Source organism: Fukomys damarensis, unplaced genomic scaffold (assembly GCF_012274545.1).
Source record: "Fukomys damarensis isolate Sample0158 unplaced genomic scaffold, DMR_v1.0_HiC HiC_scaffold_18, whole genome shotgun sequence".
NCBI classification, from domain to species: Eukaryota; Metazoa; Chordata; class Mammalia; order Rodentia; family Bathyergidae; genus Fukomys; species Fukomys damarensis.
In genome coordinates, this window is record NW_022900930.1 from 40,024,502 (window position 1) to 40,042,070 (window position 17,569).

At 39.9% G+C, this 17,569-nt stretch overlaps 1 protein-coding gene across 5 annotated transcripts in view; it reads right to left on the bottom strand.

Moving 5' to 3' along the window:
* Psd3 (pleckstrin and Sec7 domain containing 3) overlaps nt 1-17,569 on the bottom strand; it is a 299,163-nt gene that overhangs the window by 16,270 nt on the left and 265,324 nt on the right. For all 5 annotated transcript variants that reach the window (XM_010624949.3, XM_010624969.1, XM_010624959.1 and 2 more), the window contains one exon: nt 13,331-13,474. In XM_010624949.3, coding sequence (XP_010623251.1) covers nt 13,331-13,474 — 144 coding nt within the window. The remainder of the gene's footprint in view (nt 1-13,330; nt 13,475-17,569) is intronic.

Here is a 17,569-nt window from a genome sequence, read left to right on the forward strand (position 1 = left end):
ATATATATATATATATGAAAATATATTTTGAACATGTGTTCCATGCAATGTTCTGCTATCCTCACGTTTTTCATAAAAGCACCAAGGTCAGACTCCATCAGTTCTGAGGCTTATGGGCCACCATATAACAAAGGCTTGTCCCTTTCCTCTCATGTACTTGACTTTAGCAGTCCAGTCACCACGTGTGGCAAATCCTGCACAGTGCTCTGAGTGCAGGCTGCCTTGGCAAAGACAGAGGAGTAATTTGTACCATATTTCTGGGGTTCATAAAACACTGACTTATTTCCTCAGTATCTTTTATGGAGCAGTAAATGAAGAAGAGATTTATTACCCATTTTGAGTTAAAAATAAAGTGAGAATTTGGACCATTATACATGGATTCTCATGTGATTCCTCATTTGGATAGTCACTACATCTAATTCTGAAAAGAAGAGTCTCTATTTTCCAATGTATAACAACAAAGATATACATAAGAAAGACAAAGATTTGTTAGGATTATTTACATCTAGATTCTACTTGCCTCATCATTTCCATGTGTATTTCCATGTAGTGCATCATGATCACATGTACCATTGGACATACCCTTGTATGCTAAGGTAAGATTCTTATTAAGCTCCCGTGGTCAGAGAATATTAGTCTTATCAATATTAACACTGGAGGGAATCTGGTGCTGGCTCTAAACAAATCATAATACTTAAAAGTATTATATTTTACTTGGACAATGTTTATAACCAGATGGTAGAAAAGAGAAGGTAAACAACTACAAAAAAAATAAAGATGCTTTAATTTATTTAATTTCATGATAGAAAGTAATCACTACAGAGGAATAAATAGTTCCTATTAAAGGATATGAAAGAATGAGATGGGATGTTTAAAACTGAGTCACGAAAAGCACTGTGGCAATGAAAAGATATTCTTGTGAGATAACCTCTTCTTGACAATGTCACTGACTAATAAGTGTGGCTTTGATTCATTCTCATAACTTGTTAGTTTTCATCACGCAGTCCCTTTCAGGGATGGCTTTTCCACTTAAAAGGGTGAGGAGAGTTTGAGGGGAAAAATGGTTGCCTCAGGGACAGTTGCTGCTTTTGGTTATGTTATTAAAGATTTTGTTTTAGTCTTTGCAAATTCATCTCAGATCAATTCTAAATAATTTCAGAGCTGCATGCTCAGCTTCCTCCTCAGGACCACTCCAACAGTATATGTAAATAGATTTCTAGCAATCTAAGTGCATGATGCAATTCCACTATCAGAAAAACAACTCAGGGGCGGGATTTTTTTAAAACCAAATCCAAGAGCAGCAGCTACTCTGCCAATAAACATCTGAGGTCTGTTTTCTTGAACATGGCCCAGTGAGCAATCTCTCTGTGAATTTCTTCCTTAAAATTAGCTATTTCCATGCACCCTTGTATAAACTACCCAAAGTCAAGGAGAAGTCAAACTCTTTTTTTTTTTTTTTCGGTACTGGGGATTGAACTCAGGACTTTGTGCTTGCAAGGCAGGTAGCAGAACCACTGAGCCAAATCCCTGGTCTGACAAGTCAAATTCTTAATGGCTTCTTTTTCTTTTTTTTTGGTAGCAGGGATTCAACTATGACTATTTTCTAATAAAATACTTTCATCAGTTGTAAAACTCCTTACTATATTTCATTTTTTCTATGTATTACTAAGGGATCTGCAATTACCTATAAAAATCTATCTCTCAAATATGTAGAAACAAATCTCTTTTCACTAGTAGCCTATGCCTACCAAGGATGGATGATTAAAAAAAAAAAAAAACACTTTGTCTAAGGCTATGTATGCTGTCATTTGGGTTGAATGCTAATGGCTCTCTGAGAAAAATCTCCACTACTGATATTCTTTGAAATCACAACCCCACATATACACTTACATGCATCTGATTGAATAGCTTCTTTTCCTGAGCCCTGCATACCATTTATATTTCATTTAATAGAATAGTATCCCCATTTGACCTCTGATAAAGGAAAAAAAATGATAGTAAATAAAACTGTACTTCAATTCTAACTTACTATCCCATTAGCATTCAGACCTCACAGCTCCAGGAATCAAATCCTGAATACATTTCTTCCTGACATTTCGTTTTCTCGTGCAGGAGAGGTAAAAGGCCATCTGAAGATGAAATGAGCTGAAAACCAATAACGTCATGTACATAGCAAAGCACTCTCTGCACTCGGAAAGGAAGAAATAACCCAAAAAATCAAAACAAACAGAACAGGGAGATACTAAAGTAACTACTTATTCAAGTGAGGACCGTTCATCTCCATTCTGCAGTGGTGGCAGAACTGAGTTGCTGATATGGGTCTTCCCCCTTTACCTACCAATTTAAGAAAGCAGCAGCATGCAAAACAGTTCTTAAATGAAAGCATACTGGGACTTCACATTTTCAAAAAGGAAAATTTGAGAGTTTTCTTCCTGTGCCGTTCCCACACTGGGTTTCACCATGCAGCAGCAACCCACTGCCTAAATAGACCAAATACCACACATTTTCAGTCTGTGTAGTGTGTATTCATGGCCTTCTGGAAAAACCTAAGGAAGTGTAAATTCTGGTCTGTTCATTCAGTCTTTTGGCTCTGTTGTTTTAGAAATAAACTTTGTGACTTTAATTTCTAATAGAAATTTGAAAATAGAAAATCTTACTTTTATATAATAAGCAGAAGAGGTCAAAAGCCTGAGACTAACATAGAGAAAAGGAAGCGAAGAAAGTGTAGTTTGAAGAAAGTGTGTTGAAAGCTTGACCTCTATTCAACTGCCCCTGCCTTGCCCTCATTCTTCTGTGGAATCTGTTTAGTGGGAGAAATTAAAATGAGAGGCCAAACAGACTGTGGCATCTCCAACATCTCTGGCCAAGAGGACAGGAGAGACCAGGCCTCAGTCCCGTCCACCTCAGACAGCCTTCGACACTGTGCAGATATGTTCGAACATCCCTTCCTCAGCATACCGTGAACTCTTCCAGGGCAGATCTCACCGTTTCTTGTAGCTTATGTGCTATGGTTTTCCCTAAAGGAGAACATTCTAATTGTGCAGATAGCCACCGGGACTACCTGTAAAGTCCAGGAACTTCTTTGTTCTTGTCCTCCCTCTGTCTTTAAGAACTGCTTTATGTATATTAAGTTATCTAAATCTTTTCAGCGATGATATGTTGCTATCCTGCCTCCACCAGTTTAAACTGATTCCACTGCCCTTCCTTCTTGCTGTTTTGCCTTTAAATCTTGTCTGAAACCTATAAGAATCCACAGTGCATATTAAATACTTCTTGAATCTGTGTTTTCCCAACTGTAACTCCAGGCAGCCCAAATAAACATTTTTTGTTTCTTAGTCATATGAAGTGTCAGTTTCTCTTATGAGCTGACAAGCCTGACTGCCTACTCTACTCAATCCTGCTTTATTATCTCTAAGAATCCCCCTGCCTTGCACATCCTCAGAGAGGAAGGAGAGCTGAATGGTCATCCGTGGCCCCTCTCCATATCCTGGGCCTGCTACTATCCTGGCAGAGCTCAGCGGGCTATCTGGACTAGGAGAGGGGAACAGGTTCCTTTGTCCTTACACATCCTGTCTGTGGAGGAGGAGACATTTGGGTTGTTCAGGACAGCATTAACTCCTTCTGAAAAATTAGTTTTTAATGTACCACTACGACTTTCCTTCTTTACAAATATTTTTCTCTAGCTCTTAAAATATTTTCTTTAAACGGTGTTAGTAATACTGTTTTCCATCTCTTTTTAAAATTAGACTCAAATTCTTCATTTTAAAGCACACTAATCTCACTTAGAAAATACCATACATTTTGTTTTCCAGGTGGAAAATTTAAGAAATGATCTGTACCATTCTAACCCACAAAAGGGACAATTCTATTTCCCTAGCGGTCCCAGACCAGCCTGGTCTTTTGTGAAGGCTTTGACCATAACTGAGTCAAGTTAACTAAAAATAAAAATTCACCTGATTAGATTAATGAGATAAAAGAATTTGCTATTGAGCAAAATAGAAAGTTGTTTTCTGAACTGAAAGAGTATAAAATTAAATTTCTACTTGTCTAAGTAACTGAGCTAGAGAAATACTGCTATTCTCACTAAATTTCCTTATATAATTTTTATCTTCTAAAACAAAAACATAGCTTATTGTGGCAATACTTTTATACATATCGTGTTCTTAATCTTTTGGTTTATATTTTGTTCATGCCTCTGTGCTAGAATCAGCTAGTCCTACAAGGCATTCTTCAGAAGCATGCCGCCAGCACCCTCCACTGTGGCTGGTCACAGGTGAACAGTTCCAACTGGCCCACTGCTAGCTATAAAGAGACAGGGTGAATCTTTCTAGGAAACCCTTAAGTATGACTTGAAGAGGCTTTGAAAAAAACTATAAATCCCATGGATCTCTTAAGACAATTCATCTCTATCATTTACTTACTCATTTGGAATTTGAAGCATGCTTTGATGCGAATGTGGGTTATCTACATGAAACTCAAGTTAAAATTTAATTCCAACGTAATTTAAGATCTTAAAAGATGGGCACAGTGGGACCTTTAAGAGGTGATTAGGGGCTGGGGATTTAGCTCAGTGGCTCCTCTGCCTGCCTTGTGCAAGGACCCGAGTTCAATCCCAAGTACACACACACACACAAAGAGGTGATTAGGGTTAATCCATTCATGCAATTAATGGGCTAATATGGGTTAATGCAGTATTTTAAGAGCAGGCCTATTATAAAAGGTCAGCTTGGCTCATCTCTTCACATTCCCTGACTGTGGCCACATGATCTCCAGCTCTGACTTGGAAGTTGGCTGAGATGAAGCCCCTCAACTTTAGACCAGAGCTACAAGCCACAATAAACTTCCTGTCTTTACAACTTATCCAGACCGTTATTGTGTTACTGGCAGCAGAAAGTTAAAACAAGACAACTTCAGATCTTCTGAATTCCCAACTCAAATGACCTTTTAAGTGGGAAGCACCACAAGCAACTATCTTGCCAGTTCTGTGTCCAATGTGGAGCCTGTCTTGGTAAAGCACCTCCTAACCCTTGCAACCTCCTAACCCCAGCACACTGATCAATCAGACCATAACCAAGTCTCTTGCTGCCTTCAGGTCAAAAGTTCCACATGGACAGAACGAGTGGTTAGGGCTTGTTTCCAGGAATCTGTAAGTTGAAAGGAGCTACTTGGAGCAAGATGTTTTGAAGAGGACGCAATACTGATAGCTGGGAGAGATGGTGAACTAGAAGACAGGGCTCCTTACTTATTTCAAAATTTTGCCCAAAGCTAAATTTGCTCAGGGAAGAAGCATATTGTGAGTACCCTGTGCACCTTTTAGCGTATGCGAGCCTTGTCGCAGTGAGAGGACAAGCAGGCAAGATAGTGACACTCTTCCACAAAGTGTATGAAAGGAGTAGGACCAACTCTTAGCCTTCCAATGAACGCTGGCTACAGAATTCTTATAGCAAACTTCTCTTGGTGTGCTTATGATTTTCTTTCTAACATTTCCAGATAAAATTTTCCAAAAAATCCCTTAACTTATAGCAATAAATTTATAGAGTAATTCTGGAGGAGACATGCATCATAAGCAAAACAAACTCATCTCAAGCCAGGTACTTAAGCACACAAGTTTTTAAAAACCCATAAGTGAAAAGCACATAGATTCTTCTAGAAAGTAGTTGGAAGAAACTTAATGTAGAAGACAAAGATAGAGCACTCTGGGTAAAGTGGAAAAAAAAAAAGAACAAACTCCTTTCATTTTATTGCAGAGTTAGTCTAGGTAAGAATTCAAAGTTAATAGCAAACTTAACAAAGGAGAAAGAGTCAATCATCTAAAAGTGTAATGGTATAGAAAGGGTCTTGTCCAAGGTTTCTGGACGAGAACTTCCTTTTATAGGAAAACGTGTGTGCTTTGCTTCTATGCCACCAGACATTGATATAAGAAAGTACATTCTAGCATGGGCCACCACAGACCTCACTTAATTCAGGGAGGCCTCCTCTGGCTCTACGACCACCTAAAAGATCAAAACATTGAAGAGTTGATACAGAATTAAAGACTGGCAACTCAGAATGGACACCATCCATAATCCATGATAAAGCTTTACAGGTACATACAGAAGCATACTAACTCTCCATCTCTCTCTCTCTCTCTCTCTCTCTCTCTCTCTCTCTCTCGACAGGGTCTTGCTATGTAGTTCAGGCTGGCCTTGAACTCACTATGTAGTCCAGGTTGGCCTTGAACGCACAGTGATCCTCTTGCCTTAGCCTCCCGAGAGTGCTACGACTGCAGGTATGTATCACCACGCTCAGCTTTTAGTTTTTATTTTATTTTATTTTATTTTTTTCTGGTACTGGGAATTGAACCTAGGACTCTGTGCTTGTTAGGCAGGCAAGGTGCCACTAAGCTACAAACCTGAGCCAATAGCTCCACCTCTTAAAGAGTGTAACTTGTAACCAGGCATGTTATGGGCCACCCTTCCTCTGACTGGCTCTTATGCAGATTTCATGGCCTATTTATATGCTGTGCAATATAGTAGCCAGCTATAGGACATGTGAAACAGGACCAATCTGAATTCAGATATACTACAGGTATATTGCTAATCATCATCTCTCAGTATGTAAACAGAATGTCTCTCAAAAAGGAAAATAACAGCTATCTTTCTAATTTTATGATCAAGCCATTTATAACTTAATAGCTAAATAATTATGTTTCAAACGGTGGGTTTATCTTGTGACAACTGACACTGTATAAAGATTTGTATTGCACTGCTCTTATACAAGGAAAAGTGGACCGTAAAATGCCACTTAGTATGAAATTTATTAATCTAATGCTGACAAAAATATTAAAACAATCTGAGAAAGGAATCAGATCATTTTCTCAAAAAGAGACACAGCAAACTACTCAGTCAACACTATGTAACAAAATACCCAACAGTAAAACTTTAAATTTACAATTTGAAATTAATATTATATGTGTTTTTAGATATGAGCTGTTTTGCATTACTCTAATGACCATATGCAATATCATCTTTCTCTCGAATATGCCAATTTCAGAAAGAATCATGTAATTTTAAATGCCAACAAAGACAAGAAGTTCAGAAAAGATGCATCGTCCTTCAAGAATGTCCCAGATTTTTAAGGTTTAAAATATTCTGTCCCAAGAAATTTCACTGTCTTCTTACAGTAGACATTTGTGGTTTCTAAAATTGAGTTTCTCAGCCATGTGCCTGGTGTGGGCCTCAACTGTCTGAAGTCAAAAGCGTATGCTACTCTGGGTCACAATTCAGGAGTGGGCTCCTGCTCTCTTTATTCTGTCTTTGGTTTTAGTCATGAATAATGTGGACTTTCTTTTTTCTCTCATGGACTGGAACCTGAGAACATATACACCTGAAGTATTCTAACCCAGATGGAACATGTTTTCCTATGCTTTGTGCTGCTATAATTGGGTCTGGGTAACTTAACCAGCGGCAGTTATTTGATTCCTGGTTCTGAAGCAGGAGCATGACCCCAGTAGCAGCAGGTGCCTTCAGGTTGTGTTACCCCATGGAGGATGGCAGAAGAGCGAGAGGGGGGGGTGAACAAGAGAGAGCCCAGTTCACTTTTACATAGCAAATCTATTCTCATGATAAGGAAGCCACTTCCAATGAGAGGACAGAGCCCTCATGATCTAATTGCCTTTTATTAGGCCTCACCTCCCAACAATGATGCATTTGGAATTAAGTTTTCAACACCCCAACTCTGGTGGATATGTACAAACCACAGTATGCTACCTCTGGCCTCCAAAATCTGTTCATATCCTTCTTATTGTACAAAACATATTTACTCCATCACAATCCATATGCTCCTTACATGCTGTTACATCCTGGTAAATCCATCAGGAGTTGCAAACATTGAAGAAAAAAAATGCATTTAATACATCTAACCTACCAACAGCGTATCTTAACAACATAATACACCATAGAGTAGTAATTGTTCTCTTTCCTAACTGTGGCTGACTGGGAGCCCTAGCTCACTGCCCAGGATCATGACAGTATGGTATGCATGCACATCACTAACCCGAGAAAAAGGAACAACATTCAAAGTGTCATTTCAATTACACACACGATGCTTTCACACTATTGTAACATGAAAAAAAAATTAAGTTGAACCACTGTGAAGTCTTCGTAAGTCATGGCCTTTCTGTAGTTCCAAAAGTCTTATTAACTTATTCCACTGTGAACTCCAGTGTTCCAAGTCTAGTCTCATCCAAATGAGATATGGGTGGGACTCCAGGCACAATGAATCCTGAGATAAGTTCTCTCTGGCAGTGAATTTGTGAAATCAAACAAGAAAGCACAGTACATTTCCTTTTGCAAAAGGGAGGAGCTGGTAAGAAGAAAGGGAATACCTGCTCCAAAGTAGTTCAAAACCCAACAAGGAAAATACTAAATCCTGAAACGGGAGAAAAGTCTTTAGACCCCATGTACTGGGATCCTGGGCACCCTAGGGTGGAGGCTGTGCCGCCCAAGTGTTGCCGGACTCATCCCAGACATGACTCTCATTGGCTGGACTCTGACGCCTGCAGTTCTCCCAGACTGGCATTGCTTGCTGATCGCTTCACAGTTTGGGGATCCTGAGGGCTGCTTTGTCCCTAAGGCTTCCCTGGACATTTCCTCAGTGGGAACTCTGGGCAGCGGCCTATGCTGTGACAAGTGCCTGAGTTCCCTGCCTGCGACATCCTTTGAGATTAGTGTGGATGCAGCCATGGTTGCACAGCTATTGCATTCTACACCGGCTCAGTCAGCTCTACATGGACACTGCCAAGTTTTACAGCTTGCTCCTTCCAAGTAAAGGGTTTTATTGCAGCTGGGCTGCTTGCACCGTGGCCAGGGTGGCACAGGGGTGCTGCCCTAGGATTTGGGCTGCACCTGTGGCAGTGCAGGGCAGCGAATGCTGAGAATCTGCTCTGGAAATTTTGCCCTCGAGGACTGCTTGGGCACTGTAATACAAGGGGCCACTTTGAAGTTCTCCAAAGGGACTTTAGGGTCTCTCTCCCACTGTCCTGATAGTTTCTTCTACACATGGCAATTTCTTTAGCACGTGGTGGCTTAGTTATACCCGTGGCTTACTCTGCTAAAGAAGCCTTTTTATTCTTTATATGACCTGGAACCTTTCCAAGTCTTTCTGCTCTGCTTCCCTTTTAATTATAAATTCTGTCTTTAAACGATTTCTCACCTTTTTCATCTTACTGTATGCGGTTAAAAGTAGCCATACATCTCCTTCAATCTTTTGGTTAAATTTTTCTTCTATTAGATAATCAAATACATCACTCTTAAATTCACCTTCGACAAAGTCCTACGATACAGACATTTCTACCAAGAACTATGCAACTGTTTAAAAAGCAAGGCTTTGACTACAGGTCCCAGACCCTTGTTCCTTTTGCCTGACTTCACTGTTCATATTTCCAGCAAAATTGTGGCCATAACTATTTGAGTACACTCTGAGGTTTTCTTTGGTCAGTTATCTTCTTCTGGGCCCTCAGGAGAGGGCTCTCTGTTGCAATACAGGATTTTCTAGCCTTCCTTCCAAACCTGTTCCAGCTTCTGTGCAGTACTTAGTTGTGAAGCTGCTTCCACACTTTCAGTTATTTGTTACAGAAACAGTCCCACTTCTCAGTTACTATTTTCTATCTTAGTCGATTTTCTCTGGCTTCAGACGGATAACTGAGATTGGGTCATTTATAAAGAGCAGAAAATTACATGGCTAATGGTTCTGGGCTCTGGGAAGTCCATGAGCATAGCCTAGCATCTGGCCAGGGTCCTCGTGCAGCATCACCTGAGGGTGAAATTGCCCAGAGAGGGCAACTGTGAGCAAGAGGGCTGTACACACTGCCATCCACCTCCCAACACTGTCCTATACGGAGGATTGAGTTTCTGATGTGAACGTGACACAACACGTTCAAACCAGACCAGAAAAACTGATTCCAAAGCCCATTTTCAAAGACAACAACTACTACTCACAGCACATAGAACCAGCTACAGCCTCCACTGTACGGTCTGGAAGCTATACTGACTCGAGGGACCAGGCTATTAACAAAGAGGTAGAAAATTATCAGAAGTGATAAAATGGGGACAAGAGGAAGGAGACAGCTTGTCTTTCCTAAATGAATTCAATTTACAACAAAAACAAATGCAAAGGGAATGTGTTGACATGAGGCCGCTGCCACACAAAATTCATGTGCATTGTCTTGGCCAGTTTTCCAGCAGCTTCTGGGCTGGCTTTTGGGAGCTGGCTGTGAACCTGACCTTCAACAGCGCCTTAACATCCCATTCATGTTTTTAGGAAATTTGGGCTTTTACACTTCCTCCCTCTCTCTACTCAGGCCTCAACAGGAGGATCAATTACTCAACCTACTGCACACATTTTGAATGTTGTATGAAATTTACGAAAAGATATTTTTCACTTTCAAATCTTCAGCCTCTTCACGTTCAAATCACGGTTATTTTTAAAGCCGAAAGAACAAAATGCCAAAAACCGGGGGGCAATGATGATTCTACCAAGAGAAATTCCCTTAATGATTCTGTTTCTTCAGATGTGTCCCAGCACAGCATAATCTATTGTACTTTGCCTGGCTGGCATCTTGTGAATTTTTATTTCTGGTACAAACTATTCATTTGATACAAACCCCAAGTTCCTTGTGTACCAGAAGCGTGGAGATCAATGAAAATATTTTTTAAAACTAAAGTAGAAAGAAGTTAATATATAAGGATATGAGACTATTTCTGATTATTTCATGAAATTGGGAATTAATTTCCTAGTGTAAACTTGTGATGTTTAACCACCCTTTTACCAGTAATATTAGACTCCAAACAAATTTTTGTAAGCATGAAACAGCCAAAGTTATCAACTAAATCCAAAATAAATCCAGTACCCACTTCTCTCCTCCACTAATTAATAGTCAAAGAAGAGAGAAGTACAGATTTAGTCGATTATAGCCCAGTCTGAGTGACATTTTCTGCGTTAAGTAAAAACAAATCTTTTTCTCACAGGCTAACGTGGAAGCCTTCTTATTCTCTCTGTGTATTAAACCTTGAACCTGTGCATTTACCAGAATTTCAAGTTACTTACCATAGTGAGTTTTGAGAATGTGTACAGAATAGTAAGACCTGTGAAGCTGGCTTGTTATTAACTGTATGCACTCAAAGCAACTTGTGATATAAACAAATGCATAAACTTAGGAACAATTCCTGGTATCACAAATAGCATAATATTCTGCCAAAATAAGTGTTTTTCCTCACCAAGACTTGTGAAAATAAGAACTGCTCTGAAACCAAGGGAGTCTCATGGTGATGACCCACCACGGAGCAGGTGAGAAAACTGATCTGACGCCTTGTGGGGGAAACTGCAGCACAGGTTGGGTCAGTGCCCCCGCCCCTGTCCATCTGAGGGCTCCCACTGAATCCCAGGCACCACCATCTGTTCTCACCTGCCTGTCAGTTGCACTCTCATGGGGTGCATCTTTTAGTTCTGCTCCAGTAAAAAGGACTATTATTAAGCTTTATCACAGAATTACTTCCTCTGTTATCTTCCATACACAGTGATAAAATTTCATTAAGACACTCAGCAGATACATATCAAGCTCTCCATCAGTATTCTAGGATCTGGGACAGGGCCATTAACATTTACACAAAGTGGCCAATAGCTCTCTCTTCCCCTTCAGGGAAGGAAGCAATCTGCTCAGGGCAGGGTGCTTACAAAGCAAATTATGCTATGCAAGGACCTCCACAAGCACTCACAGGGGATCAATTCCGGTGCTGACATCACAGCAAGGTAGACTCTATATGACATCTTACTTCAATTTTCATTTAAATTTTTGATAGCCAATGACTCACTTCTCAAAAAACATCACACTCACAAAAAATCTATTTTAGATAACATCTGCACAAAGTGAGGCACCATCTACCTTGCTGTTAGACATGGGTTAACGTAGCCTGATAGACAGCACCATATGCTCCACATATTAGCATGAGTCTGATTTTAATCAGTCGAGGGCTCTGGAATGTAATCTTCTTTGTGCTCCTTGAGGAGACAATGTGATGAAGAGAAGATAAGCTCCCCAGGGCTGGGTCAACCTCACATCAGAAACGAAAATGCGGACTCTGGTTGGGCTACATTTTTAGAAAAAAGGCACGGAGGAAAGTTCAAAAGCAGGGGTATGCATCAAGCAGTGGCCAACTTTCCCTGGCCTCGCAGTTGCCCCCACCTCCTGGGGACAGGCTCTTTCCCCTTAGAGTCCAGGGCTCAAAGTAAGTTGCAGAGTGCTGAAAGCAGGGGCCTGAGGTATTGGGAAATTTAATTAGAATGTGTGAAACAAAACAGGCTATGTCTTAAATCTATCCCAGAAGTGTGATAAATAATGATTGCTTTTTGAGAATTCCCATTTCTAAGAATGAATAAGCCTGCGACATGATGAGCTGCTTAGTTTTCTGTCACTGTCTTTTTTTAAGTGTTTTTCTCAAGTCTTTGCTAGTATGGCTACTCGAGGAAAAAACAGCATGATACGGGAATGAGAGAGAAGAATGGGGAAATAAAAGAGACAGAGCTGCAAGGAGTACAAATAGCTACAGATACACTGAGCACTCCCAACAGAAAAAAATATATGCCTCCTGCATTTTCTTCTGAGATACTTCAAGTGTCTGAAGGAAGTGGCTAAGCAAGAGAGTTGAAAGATCCTGACACTAATTTGGAAGAACAGTCAAAGGAAACACTTAGAAATTATATTGCTTTCAATTTGCTTTTAAATGTTCTGCTGTTTCATACCCGAGCACATGGTTCTTACCCCTCTTTCTTACAGCCACACTAACTAGAGCATTCAAATGTGCCACCAGCTAATGTATCCATATCCTTGGAAAGGACAGTGAGTGGTAAGAAGATATACTGGTGTCGCCGAACAGCAAGAACGTGTGGGGAAAGCGGATGCTTCCCCTTATCCTCTATCTCATTTCCTTTTTTTTTGACTCAGACTCTGCTGGAGGGGACACAGGGACATGTACAGAAGTGGTCCAGACTGCACTTCCCTCTGTTATTCGTCGTTTTCTTTTTTTTCTGAATCTCACAGCAGGTGCACACTATTCTAACCAGGAAGGCTATTTGCTTTCAAGTGTGTACATGGGAAGAGGATGTTTGATGTTTATTTGGCACTTAAATAGAATCGCAAGCATGACGGGTGACCAGGATCAATACCATGCTAGAGGCTCCCAAATTAGAGCTAGGGCCAAGGCAAGCCCCCCATGGTTACAGTAGCTGCTTACAACCTTTCACCTCATGGATGAATCATAAGATACGCATTTATTAACATTTAGGTTCAACATACCTCAAACTCCAGATAGTGATCTTTGAGCTTATATTCATCTACATCCTTGGCTTTAACTTTCTTGTCTGGGGGATAGGAGCGGTGCTCTGCCAGCTCGGTGGTAATCTGCTTCAGCTTGCTTTCATGAGATTTCAGCTGTTCCTCCTGCAGGAAATTATTAAGCCATTTAGTGGGCAGAAAATAAATCAGTAAAAGATGTACAGTGCTTTTAAAATCTGCTTATGTTGAATGACCTAAATTCAGCCCAATAGTGCAATGTGCCTCTGCTCCTACATCATTCTTTCTCATGGCACTGTTGGTGGGTTCCTTCTCAGGATGGCAATCAAGGCCAGCTTCCCTAACCAGGTCCTGTTCACAAAACCAAATGGCTTTCAAGATTATTGGATTCCATTGAGTTGACCAGGTATCCAAGAAAACCCTGGCAGGCAAATCACCAGCAGAACAGTTAAGTGCTAGCTGATCACCATAGAACTTGGCTTCTCCAATTCATGCCCAACCAGCAGTGTTGCTGGTTTCTATCGCAATGAATGTGTCTGTCTGCATAGCTTTTTCCTCTTTTGAGATGATCAATGATACAAAGAAATATTTCAGTGAAACCGATCTAATGTTTTTTCTAAAACATGCAGCTATTTGTACTTTTCCCTTTCAAAGCAGCAGAGGTTCTCGTGTCCTACAATTCCACTGGCCCATGGCATTTGTTCAATTAAAATGTAGCCATATACTAATCATTACTAGAATGTCAGTAACAGGCACCATGAACCAATGGAACATGACTGATCCTATGTCAAAAGATTTTCATTCTAGGGGCACACACCTTAGCAATAAACTCCTTAAAAGGATATACTATGAAAACCTCTCACAGCACTTTAAAACATTCCTAAAAAAGACTGGAGCTTTCTTGCATTTGTAAATTGTATGACTGCTTACTATTTCACATTCACATGCAAATTATCCAAATACTTGAGTACAAATTTCACCTATACGATAAGAATAAAAGGAGAAAGACTAGAAACTGATTAACATAGGTAATAAATATATTTTATACAACATTAACATAATTTTAGAATGTAAAAATGTTATTGTAGAATGATGAAAATAATTTCAAAAGGCTATCAGCGAATGAATTAGGCACTAAATTACATACAACCACCGTAAGTTTGAAAAATATAACCAGAAATTTTAAGTCACTTATGATATCTTAAAGACTTCTACAGTAGTGCACAGTATAAAAGCCAACCAAGAAAAAAGTTCCAAGTGCAAAGGCATCAAAATAGAGAAAAATAATAAAAAGCACAGTGCATGAGTGTAAAAATAAACCACAGGGGTGGCAGAATGTGAATGAAAGATGACAAAATTCATTTTCAAATAACATCTATAAAAAAAACAAAACATTTTTAGAAAGCCTCAGAAAAGTAAAGGTAGGGGAGAGGTAGGAAATACATTTTGAGGTGTTGTTAGAAAGCAACCTATTTGCCTTGCAAGCGCAAGGACCTGAGTTCGATCCCTGGTACCACACACACACACACACACACACACACACACACACACACAGAAAGCAACCTATGTCTCTAAACCTATCCTTTGTACACTGGTAACGCTGAAACTCAATGGAAACGCTGCAGGGAGCTTTTATATATAATTTCTCACTCATCTGTTATTTTCCCCTTACCAAATATAAACAATATTATGTATGAAAGTCTGTGCCCCATATTCATATGCTGTAGCTTTAATTCCACATGTAGTTGTACTCAAAAGAGTTGAGTTGTACTCAAGGCAAGAGGGCAGCTGTCTATAGCCCAAGGGAAGCTATCATCAGACACTGACCCTGCTTGCATTCTGATATGGAACTTCCAGTCTCCAGAACCGTGAGAAGATAAATGTCTGCTCTTTGTGTCACTCTTCTATACTATTTTGTTTTGGCAGCTGCAGCTGACTAAGACATGCCAGGTCAATAGTTTTTCTTTCTTTCAAAGTTGTTCCCTCTGCAACATGTAAATTACTTAATAGACCCAAAGTCCCTCTGTCTTACATTTTCACAGCAAATTTCAAATTTTCCACTGTTGTATATCCTTGTCAAAATTTGATTTCATTACATTTGTAAATTTTTGCTAATTTCATGAATATGAAATGACAAGCCACCGGAATTTGAATTTACATTTCCCTGAATATGACCAAAGATAAGCACTTTTTGTAGGTTCACTGAATTTTCTGTGAGCTGCCTACTGGAACAAGGGACGAAGTTTTTCACTGGGTAGTTTTGTCTTTTTACAGTAGTTCTGTGTCAGTATAATTATTTACATTTTAAGAAAGCAAGGTTTTTTTCCTTTGTTTTTTGTGTATTTTTGTAACTAAAATTATTAGGATATAGATACATTTTTTCCAAATAAGATTAAATCCTTGTGTTTTTGGACTTTGGAAAGTCTAGGTAGTATTCTTTTAGATGTTGTCATAAATATATACAATTAGAATTTGTCAACTGAAAATTTAAAGAGATTTATTTTCTTCTGCTTACATAGTGATTTGAGGGAAATTTTTCCCTTTTCTTAAATGTAACTTTCTTCTTTCTTTTCTTTCTTTCTTTCTTTTTCAAAGAGAGTCTAGCTATGTTGCCCAGGATGGGCTTGAATCCCTATTTTTAAGTGATCCTTCTGCCTTCCAGGTGGCTAGGGTTTATAGGTGCACACCAGAGACCATGCCTAACTTTATTTTATTTTTGATTAACACATAGTGATTGCACATATAAATGCAATTTCAGTGTGATATTTCAACACATGAATGCAGTATGTACTGATTGAACCCATTCTCCCTTTATCCACCATCTCTCCCCAACCTCTAGTGATCACTATTCTATATTCAGATTGATGTTTTTTAATCCCCACATATGACAAGACATGTGATACTTGTCTTGCTGTGTCTGGCTTATTTCACTTAACATAATGTCCTCCCATTCTATGGATGTTGTCACAGATGACAGTATTTTATTCTTCTTTTTGGCTTGATAATATGTTGCATATTAAGCAACATTTCTTCATCAATTCATGTATGTATGGGCACCCAGTTAAGTCTATACCTTTGTGACTGTGAACAGTGCCACTGTAAACATGGACACCCAGGTATCTCTGCTGTGATTTCATTTTCTTTCTAAATCTAGAGGTGAGACAGCTGGATCATGAGATAGATCTGTTTTTAGATTTTTGATGAACTCAATTATCAAACACTAATTTCATCACTATGAAGAAGCTTCTGATTAAGTGATGAGGCAGTGGGAACAGGTAACAGGGCAGTTCCAGGCCTCGTGGTTGTCAGGGTGGGGCTGCAGCAGTGCCCTCCCATCCTGAGCCAGCCCCCACCCGGCTCAGAAACAAGCTCTCCAACTGTAAGACTCAGCACTTCTCATGTAGAGGAGGATGAGAGAAAATCCGTGGAAAACCAGAGGAAACAATACGGAGATGCAGATGGCTTTGAGGGAATGGGAGGAGAGGGGACGTGGGAGGGGGAGCCTTGAGCAATGGCAGGAGGAGGGGCTGCTGGGAGGAGGCTGAACAGCCACAGTTCCCACATCAAACTTCTCACCCTACTTGGACTCAGGATTCTAAGGCCCCTAAAGAGAATGAAGCACTTGTCCTTTTTGATCCTTCATCTAAGTGGAAATGGAGACTCAGAGAGTTCAAGTACTGCCTTACGGCAGCAGGCCTGTTCACCCAACTTCTAATCATAAACTCACTTTGGAACAACATTCCTAAAGCCAAAGGGCTGCTGAAAGCACAAACTTCAAAACACTGCATTTCACCAGCCAGGGTGGCTCATGCCATACTTCCAGCACTTGTAGGAGGCTGAGGCAGGATGATTGCAAAATAGAGCCCCGTCTGGATATATTAGTGACTTTGTGAAAGTGACTCAAGAAGGAAGAAGGAGAGAAGAAGAGAGGGAGGCATTGAAGGACTGGGGATGTATCTCATTTGTTTTAATCCCCAGTGCTGCTCACAAAAATAAAAACATTGTATTTCTTAATGTATCAATGCTAAAGTCAAGGCTTTCAGAGCTCTTCATAAACTCCATTCTGCCTAACATGCCTCCTCTCCACAGGTCTCAAACAGGCAGGTCTACAAGCCTTGCTTCAAATACCACTCAAACTGGCACTATATAATCCAGCTCTCACAATGCTTTCCTCCTGAGTTACTCCGGAAGTTGTATGTCTCTACCACTTGCTTATCACGAAGCATATTCTGACCTACGCAC